This window comes from Momordica charantia, assembly GCF_013281855.1.
Source record: "Momordica charantia cultivar OHB3-1 chromosome 11 unlocalized genomic scaffold, Mcharantia_2.0 BLBB01000011.1, whole genome shotgun sequence".
Classification (NCBI taxonomy): Eukaryota; Viridiplantae; Streptophyta; class Magnoliopsida; order Cucurbitales; family Cucurbitaceae; genus Momordica; species Momordica charantia.
The window spans coordinates 851,857-861,195 of NW_028275159.1; the positions used below are offsets into that span (position 1 = coordinate 851,857).

The 9,339-nt window shown below is 37.5% G+C and overlaps 1 protein-coding gene across 1 annotated transcript; it reads right to left on the reverse strand.

Annotated features, from left to right (window-relative positions):
* Positions 1 to 1,296: 1,296 nt before the first annotated feature.
* LOC111016411 (filament-like protein (DUF869)) lies at positions 1,297 to 7,553 on the reverse strand. The gene is made up of 6 exons (XM_022291847.2): positions 6,890 to 7,553; positions 5,501 to 5,605; positions 5,087 to 5,306; positions 2,538 to 4,968; positions 2,284 to 2,341; positions 1,297 to 2,009 (listed from the first exon to the last, which is right to left on the reverse strand). Exons 2-6 carry the CDS (start codon positions 5,597 to 5,599, stop codon positions 1,575 to 1,577), a joined length of 3,243 nt encoding a protein of 1,080 aa, XP_022147539.1. The 5' UTR covers positions 5,600 to 5,605; positions 6,890 to 7,553; the 3' UTR covers positions 1,297 to 1,574.
* Positions 7,554 to 9,339: the final 1,786 nt, after the last annotated feature.

A 9,339-nucleotide genomic window follows, 5' to 3' on the forward strand; every position in this document is an offset into this window, starting at 1 on the left:
ATCGATTAGTAGTCCAGTATTGTTCCTACTTTTTGGATAGGTTGTAAGAGTAAATTGACGGAAGCTGAAAGCTTAAATTCAAAAGGGAATAATATCCCGGCCGGGTCTAGCATCATAACTTGATTTTTGTAAAGGGCTCTTTCTCTTGCTACTCCAACAGTCTTAATATATACATAAAGTAAAGATGAAAAGAAAAGAAAAAAGGTACAACAATTTTAGTTTGGAGGAACTAGTGGGACATAGAAAATAATGAGAAAAAGGGTAAACTTGGTACGTTACAATAATCTTTGAAAATGGATTGCAGGAAGATTTGAGTAAGCAAAAGTGGGATAGATTAATAATCTCATCGAAAATGGTGGAGCGATCTTGGCCTGCAACAATAATAATGGGAGTTGAATTTCTTTTGGAAACATTATAATTTGCAGTTTTCAATACCCATTATTTATTTGTAAGCTTTGCTTAATATTTACTGCTCTGTCTCTCCTTAGAAAACACACATGTAGTATTCAAATAATGCATTTGGAAAGGCCCTTTCTTCTATTTTTAGTCCGTACTGAAATGAAAACAATGGAATAGTGATTTTAAGGATCATCATTGAACAAATAATACATGGTGGTCGACGAATACTCTATTTCGTTACCCAATACAGATTTTAAAACTAATTTGTCTAATATGCGACATCATCATCATCATACTTACCACCATTTAAGATGCATCATTGCTCGTATAAGCAGCGAGAAATTTATTTCAAAAGAGACAAAATTGGCCATATTAAGACTACATATTTTGGATACGTCTATTTGATATCTAACAAATTGTTCAATAATAATTGAACATAAATGTTTGGACTAAACTAGAAACGAGTTGTCTAGTAGTTTGTGCATAACTTATGGATTGTGATTTTGATGATAATCGAGTGGCATTGCTTGGTAAAAGGAAAGAGTTAATTAATTCACAATTCAAAGCAAAGCAGGTCTTAATAATTGATCGAGGCAAACACTCAGTCTGGGCCTGGGGGATTTGTACAGAATAGTTAGATTACGGACCAACAGTTTAAGCTGTGGTTGATTTGATTGCATCAGTAATTCAACACATCAATACGGCCTATGGTCCTATAGCTCATGTGGCTTGCTTATCCCTCTGCAAAAACCCAATAATAATAAAATGGGTTTCTATATTTCAAAGAGTGGGGTCCAACAACCCAATAAAAACCCACACCAATCCATCCACAATTTGATTACAAAACCCAATGTCCAATGTCCAGATATAAGTGGTGAAGGAAAGTCGAGCCAAGCCTTCAAGAATATATTTGCAATACATTTGTTCCAGTTCCGCTGAAGATCAGATGGGGAGAACACATACAAATAAGAGAAGAAAAATTAACAGATGTGAATTATAATGTACAGCATTAGGTACAGAAGCTAAAGAGACCCTTTTGAGACATGGAGAGCTCCCAAAACTGACTCCCATCTAAAAATCTTAGATGTCTATGTTTGGTACTTTTCTATTTATATTATTGAATGAAATATTTTAACAGAATCACATTATCATGCAAGAAGAGTAGAGTAGCAAGCCTAATGACCGTTCTTTCCTTTTGAGGAGAAGAATCTACTAAATCCTCGAGCTTGTTTCTCTGGAGTTGGAGCGGAAGAGGATGAAGAGGAGCTCGACTTGGTTGGCCTGTGTTTTGGTTGTTGTTTTGAATTGATAGGGGATCTCATGAAGCTTCCTCCTTCACTATCAGAAGCGCTACAAGGGGATTCTGCCCCCACTACGTGTGCCATCGCAGAAGCGGCTGTATCCATTTCAGACCGGTCCAGGTCCAGCAGATTGGTGCCACTTTTAGACGGTTCATCCTCAGGAAACTCTTCACCTCTTTGACTTCTCTCGCTGAATGGAGATCCAACAAAGTCTGGTTGGGGGCGCAGAGATTTCAACTGCTTGCTAAGAAGAAAAATTGTTTCTTGACATTCGGCCAACTTCTCTGCAGCAGCAGCCAACTCTATCTCCTAATGTAACAAAAGAATTTCCGAGTTCAATACTAGAAAGTTCAAAAACTATTTCATTACTCCACAATTAAAACAAGCTATTCCTCAACGATATTTGTAGATAACATTTAGGAATGAACACACAGCGCACAGCAAAATATTGCAACAGTGTTTCCAGAAAAGCTTCGATGAACAAGTGCTTTTCTTTCACGCACGTTCGTTACTGGATTATGTTGTAATGGAAATAATTCAAGAGCATTTCAAGGGGAAAAGCAATTTAAAGAAAGGAATTCACCTGGCTCTTCTGGGGATCACTATCAATTGCCGAAGAACAAATGGCACAAACCTCGTTCCTGCAACATAGGAGACAAAGGAGATGAAAATCTGAATTGGTGCACTAAAAAGAAAACGATTAAATATCCAATAAAAGCAGGCACGACAGATAATTGGATTGTAAAATTTAGGACAGGCATATTGATCTCCATCACCGAACATTTTGCATGTATATAGGCAGCCTTCGCTCATGGCAACAAAGAAAACAAGACCAACCTCTGTAGTTGCTCTTGGAGCTCCCTGCACTTGGACAAAGCTTCGTGATGATTCCTCTTCTCATCTTGAAGTTCATTGTCCAAAGCTTCAGATTTAGCTCGCAAAAGATTTAGCTCAGTTTCCAAATCCTCTGCCCGTGCTTCAAGTGACCTGTATGACTCTGCCATACATTTCAGCTGTGTTTCTGATAAGCTGTTTGATTTTTGAGCAAAAGCCAACTGTGATCTAGATTCTGCTAGCAGCTGCTCTGTTTCCTGCAGTTTTCGCTTTGTTGCCTCAAGATCCTCTGAAGATCTTGCTAAATCCTTTGACAGGTTCTCCTTGGCTAATTTTAGCTCTTCAATGTCCTCTAACAAGAGCTTGGGCGATCTGGAATTTGATTCATAGCCGGACACTAGATTTCCATCACACGGAACTTCAAGATCTGAAGTGGGACTAGAGATATGGGAACAACCGTTTGTATATCTTTCTTCCAGTGAATCGTTTTGGATAACCTTGTGCTCTGGTAAAGCTACCTTATCTATGCAATCAGGACTGTTAGCATCTCCATCAGTATCCTTGCATCCAGTGAAACTAAATCTGAGCTCACTGGCTTCAAATAAAACATGAGAAAGAACAATAACAAAATCCACCAAACTTGTGTTTGCAAACACAATTTTATTAAAGGTGGCAGAGAATTCCTCAATCTTTTTACCCAATCCATGCCCATCTGGAGATAATGTATCATGAACTCTCGAAGCTTCCTTCCCAAGGAACAGCACAAATTCATGGATTTGAGAGACGGCAGCTTCCAAGTCTACGCTCATAGGCTGATTATGTCTAGCAGACTGGGATAAAGCAATTTCTCTTTCTACTCCTAAACCAGCATCGTCAGGATTGGCTTGCCTATCACATGTCATGTCAGGGCACTGCACTTCTTCAGAAGCACAGTTCAAACAACTGATAGTGGGTTGCTGAAGTGCATCATGGGCATCTTGCACAATGCATTTAATATCCTCCAAAATTTTGCCTGTATCTGCGTCCTTTGAGATAGACTCAAAAATCATGGATATTCTTGATCGGAGTTTCATCAAAGGCAATCCATCATGATCAAGTTCAGCTGTCTCAGTTGATAAATCAACAGTAGAAGATACAACATTTGTAGATGGACTTAAATACAGATGCTGTTCGGACTGGATATTGTTGGAATCATGGTGTACAACTTCAGAGGCCACGGTGTTTGAATTACCTGAAGCAGGGATGGGTTCATTTGACTCATTCGATAGGCATGCTAATTTCTCCATTTCCAAAAAGTCATCCATGAGCTCCAAGTGACTTCCACTTTCGGTGTTATTTAATTTCTCATTCCTCTTCTCCCTAAATTGTGAAATGTCAGAGATTGCTGCTATGGATAAAGAATCTGCACAACTCTGACCATCTTCATTTCCATCTTCAGACATTGAGGTCAAACTGGGAGGATGGCTTGTGTTTTGGCATGAAAAGCCTTCGGCAGTGAACTGAACAACAGATTTGGGGGAGCTCCTTTGGTGATTGCCATTTTGAAGCTGCGCCTCCAAATTTTGAAGCTTACTAGCCGTCTTGGCACACATACTCCTGGAAGTCTGTAATTCGCTGTTACGCTTGGCCAAAGCCTCTTTAAGCATCTTTGTTTCCTCCTCCATGGCTAAAAATCGTTCTGTGAGGAACTCATTCTCCTTCTGGAATTTCTGTGCATTATCAAGGGAAAAGTCAGGTATGGATGGCATATGTGGGGTTGGAGGCCTACCAGGTGACTTCCTCACTCGGGTGTCTCCAAATTCCCGGCCTAAACTTTCGACCTCTAGCTTCATTTGAGCAAGAGCCGCAGGACCAGGCAATTTCTTCCGCACAAGACCACGTAATCTTTGACATTCTGCTTCCAGCTTTGTTATTTTCTTAACACCTTCCATGTGTTGCTTATTGGCTGCTTCAGCAGACCTCATGCTCATATTCTTTTCTTCATTGCGAATTTCTAGCTCTTTGGATACTATGTGTAGTTCGTATTTAAGTGAATTTATTTCTCTTTCGCATGATTCAATGTTGCCCTTCAACATCTCAATTTCAGCCTCAGCTTGTGACTTTTCTTCACTTATTTTAATCAGCATGTTGGAACGTTCTTGTAATGACCTTGAAAGTGCAGCACTTTCAGCAGCAGACCTAAGAAGTTCTTGGTCTAAGTCTGCCATCTTTGATTCCAACTCAAGTTTAATTTTGTCCCACTGTTTAGTTTTGGTGAAAATAACTTCTTGCAATTTATGTTCATGTTCTTCTTTCAGATTTCTTATCTGTCTCATGCATTCCTTCAGAGCACCATCCAAATGTGACGCCCTATCTTCAGCAGTGAGCTTGGACAGTGTCACAGTCTCTAGATGATTTTTTAACGCCAGAGCTTCTGCTTCAGCTTTCTCCCAACCTGTAGGAAGGAGTTGGTTTGTAGCGATGTATCCAGAATGAGCAGAAAATTCCAATCACCTAAAGCTTAACAGTAAAAAGATTCCTATCCAATATTACAGCAGAAGATATAATTTTACCTGAGACAGCTTCCTCAGCAACTTTAGCATGCTGTTTGACGAGGTTGTCCTTGGTAGTCATCTCTGAGTGTGCAGCAGATAGTTTCTCATTAAGATCTTTAATCTCACCTTCCAGGGTGTGAATTTGTTCATCACGAGTTTTCACTTCGTCCTCCAAACTGGTAAGATGTGAATACGTCTCAACAGAGATTTGTACATAACTTGGTTTTTTAAACCCATCCTGTGAGAGAGAGAGAAAATCAAGTTAGTAAAAATAAAATGTTATTGCAAATTCAAATCCCACCGCCACTACCTAACTTTTAAGAGAAGAAATTAATTTTTGGTAAGAACAGTACTCCTGAACAACCCAGTAAACAGTAAAGGATTTTTTTTTTTTTAAATTGGGGGGTGGGGGGGATTAGTTATACAAAATACCTGATCACCCTGACTTCCAGCCGATTCTGATGTAGTATTGGCCTTCTCTGCTGTCTTCTCAGATGATTTCTTCTTCCAGGGCCAACCTCGTCGGTCCATTACAGGCTGCAAAAATTGCAGTCAGAACAGGTAAATTAATTGGTTATGGACGGGAAAGAATCAACCACTCTGAAGCACTAAACCAAGATTCAGACAAAATTACAGTCCCAAACTTCTAATGGCATCATCACTTAGAGGCTACTGCCAGAGGAATTACTTAATTCTGATTTTTCTGAAGTGTTACTTATACTTTCTGTGACACAGCACGCCGATGGCGTATGCCGTATGGGATGTGAAAGATTTAAAACAAAACTCACAGTTTCCAGGAAATGGAAAGCCCAAATCAGCTAGGTCAAATAAGGGTAGTGGGCACAGATTAAGGGAAGCAACCGCGCACCTTTTTGCAGGTATCAAATGATGAAAATATAAGGTTCCAAAAATGGAAATCCATTTCTTTATGCCCACATTTTTAGCAACAAAACAGACCACATCCAAACGCTATGTAATTGCTATTTATGAGAGACAAACAACACCGAGATAAAAAGTAGCTACCCGGAAACACCAGAACGGGAAGAAATTTAAAGGACGGCAGTTAGAAATTCCACCACTCACCTCCCGAAAGCTAAACCATAGTTCTATAGGAGAAATTTAGTGGAATAGTCCATAAATAAGTTCGATGGCTGAAAATGATACAGATAAACATGCATGTTAACGATGCTTAACTCTTAACCATCTATTTGGCAAAGGAACCATCGAGATCTGAGCAGAGAACCATTGCCAAACGAAGATCATTGACTCCAGAAGATAATTGATGTCTATTGGAGATAATGTAGAATTATTTTACTAAAGAAAAAGGAAAAGAGGAGAGTAGACTAATTTACCCACACTAGGTAGAAGGAACAATGTTCTTAGGCAAAGCGAGATCCAAATTAATTAGAACAATGTTCGGAAACAGTAAAATGCAAATTGAAGCAGTTACGAATATCCAACCAATATACACGGCGAAAAATGCACCGATACCACGGCATGAAAAAGACGGTTATCAGAATTGCAGGTGGAAATTGAAATCCCTGTGTGCGAAACCAAATTAAAAGAAAAAACAAAAAGTGGAAGAAGTTACCGACAGAAGAAAAATTTTCCATAGAAGAAAAAATCAAGAAGCAAAGAAACATCAAATTCAAGGAAGAAAGAACTCGAAAAAGAAAAACAGCGCGATTGCGAGGACGGCACAAATTAGTCAAACAGCCGCTCCCTCATCCGAATTCCAAACCGGAAAACACACACAAGAAAAAGCTTGAGAAGAAAGCAACAGTAGCAGAGGAAATGTAAAAGGACCGAAAATCGACTCACCGAAAGAAATGCAGCTTGGAAGAAGAAATATCAGATAGGAACAGGAACACTGGACTGGGTTGGCAGTAGGAATAGTGAAAGTGTGAAAGTAGAGAAAGCGAAGCAGATGAAATTCCGGCAATGAAGATCCAGAGTGAGGATTCGTCGATCGCAGCCACCGGCGCACGGCGGCGATGGCGATGGCGGAGGTGGAGGTGGAGGTGGGTGAGAGAGATGAAATGAAAAATATTCGGACTCGGTGTGTCCACTAAAAAAAGCCAGGACGTTGGAAAAGCTCCAAAACCATCTCCTTTTTTAAATTTTATTCTCAAAGTTATTTGAAATAAAATTTTCCTTTTTATATCAAATAAATAAATGTATTTGATTTGATTTGCAGAAGAAGAAGAAGAAGAAGAAGAATTTTAATTGCGGTGTGACGGATTTGACCATGAGAGAAGGGCATAATGGCGGATAAGTCCCTGGTTTGCAGAAGAAGCTACAGCTGAGCTGTATCCGATAGTTCGCAAAGTTGGATTTGTTAATATTTACATTACACTGCCACTCCCCACTATGGACCACCGTCACTCCCTCACCCTCACCCTCACTACAGCTCATCTCTTTCGGCCACAATCCCCTACACCCGCATTTACGCTCAGCCCCACCCCATCACAGCCGTCCATTCCCATCATCACCCACCACCCGCATTTTCCGCTTTGCTCTTGATGCGTTGATCACAGATGTAGGGCGGTGATTAAAAGCTGCGTCGACTGGATTATACGTGTCTGACAATATATCCAAAATTAGCTGTAATTAATTAACGCCTTTGTGTTCTTTTTTTTTCTTTTAGTTTTTGCACAGTTGTTGTAGTAATTAATAATATGTGTGTCGATTAAGCAATTTAATTTATACAAAGAAAGTGATTGGTGGGAAATTTAATTCGTTTTTTGTATGTTCTTACTATTTTTCATTTCGAATTTAATTCTTTTGGTTTTTCTTATTGGATCTGAAAATGAGAGTTTTCATTTTCACGATACTGTAAAATTTGTTGTCGAACAAGTCCCCATAATACGTACGCCTTCTTTTTTTCTCCTTTCTATGGTTTCAAATTTTAAATTCCTTGTTACCAACTATTTCATATTTTAGATTTATCTATTAAAGAATTTACCTACCATTTTTTGTTTTCAATTCCATTATTTACATATTAATTTTCTCATCGAGTTTTCATCATTGCCGAGCATTAAATTTTACTGACATGATTCCATCCACAATAAATACACAAACCTTAATTAGTCATTGTGTATAGAGAATTGATTCAGTGAAAGTTGTATTGATTAATGATTAAATCGATACCTTACCAAAATATATCATTTTCTAATTCCTACACAATCATTTTATCTTGATGTATGTTCGCAGTAAATATTTAATTGAAAAACCCAATTCATATAGTTCATAGAGAATGACATTTAAGAATTTTAAAATATCAAAAACTAAAACGAAAAATAACACATGCATTAAAAGAAAATGTACGTTTGCTATTTTGCGAAATCAAAATCTTGACCATGGAATAGTTGGATTTTGTTAAAAATAAGCCTGAAATTATTTGGGGTAAGAAGCCTATTTTGGGAAATGCACTACACCAGTATTATTTTCTCCACAAGAAACTGTGATTCTTAAATTAATTTCCGATATTAATTTAGTTGACCTAAAAATACATTTCTGCGTGTTCACGTGTTCCTCTTCTGATTGTACTCATTGTCATTTTTGTTTAAACATTGCCAAGCTTTTAATAGCTGCCACAAAATTAATTTCAATTTTTCTGTGAATCTGTTTATATCCATGGGAAATGGAGAACATAGGGAAGTAGCGACTTCCTTCTTTCTTTTTTTATTCTTTCAATTAATTTATTTAACAGTAGAATCGTCTCAAACTTTTGAAATTCACTTAAAAAGTTTAAATAAATACTATCCTTTATATTTCAACAACTCAATTTTATAATTTATAATTTAATACTATTACGAAAAAAAATCAATTTTTAGTACGTAACAATTTAGTCTAAATTTTATTTATGATCGATAATATATCTCGATTGCAACTATTAAATCGTAACAAATTCAAATGAAATTTACTTTGTAATAATTAAAGGATTTAGAGTTCATGGAATAAATTAAACGTGCTTTAAACCTAAAATTGATAACATAAAGGGCAAAAGTTATATTATATTTTGATTTTGACCCCGAAAATATCAACTTGACCCTAATAATTGGGAAATATTTTAATTTAGTTATCGTAATTCAGTTTAGTAAGCTCAACAAAGTTGCATTAAATATAAAAGCAAGAGATGAAAACGATGATTTAATAAAATAAAGAAAGGAAAAAAAAAACAAGTGGGGAATAGGTGGATGGAGTTGGAGCGAAGTGATTTGGAATTGGATTAATACTTCTTAGAAACGCAACTGAATGTTTGAAAAAAA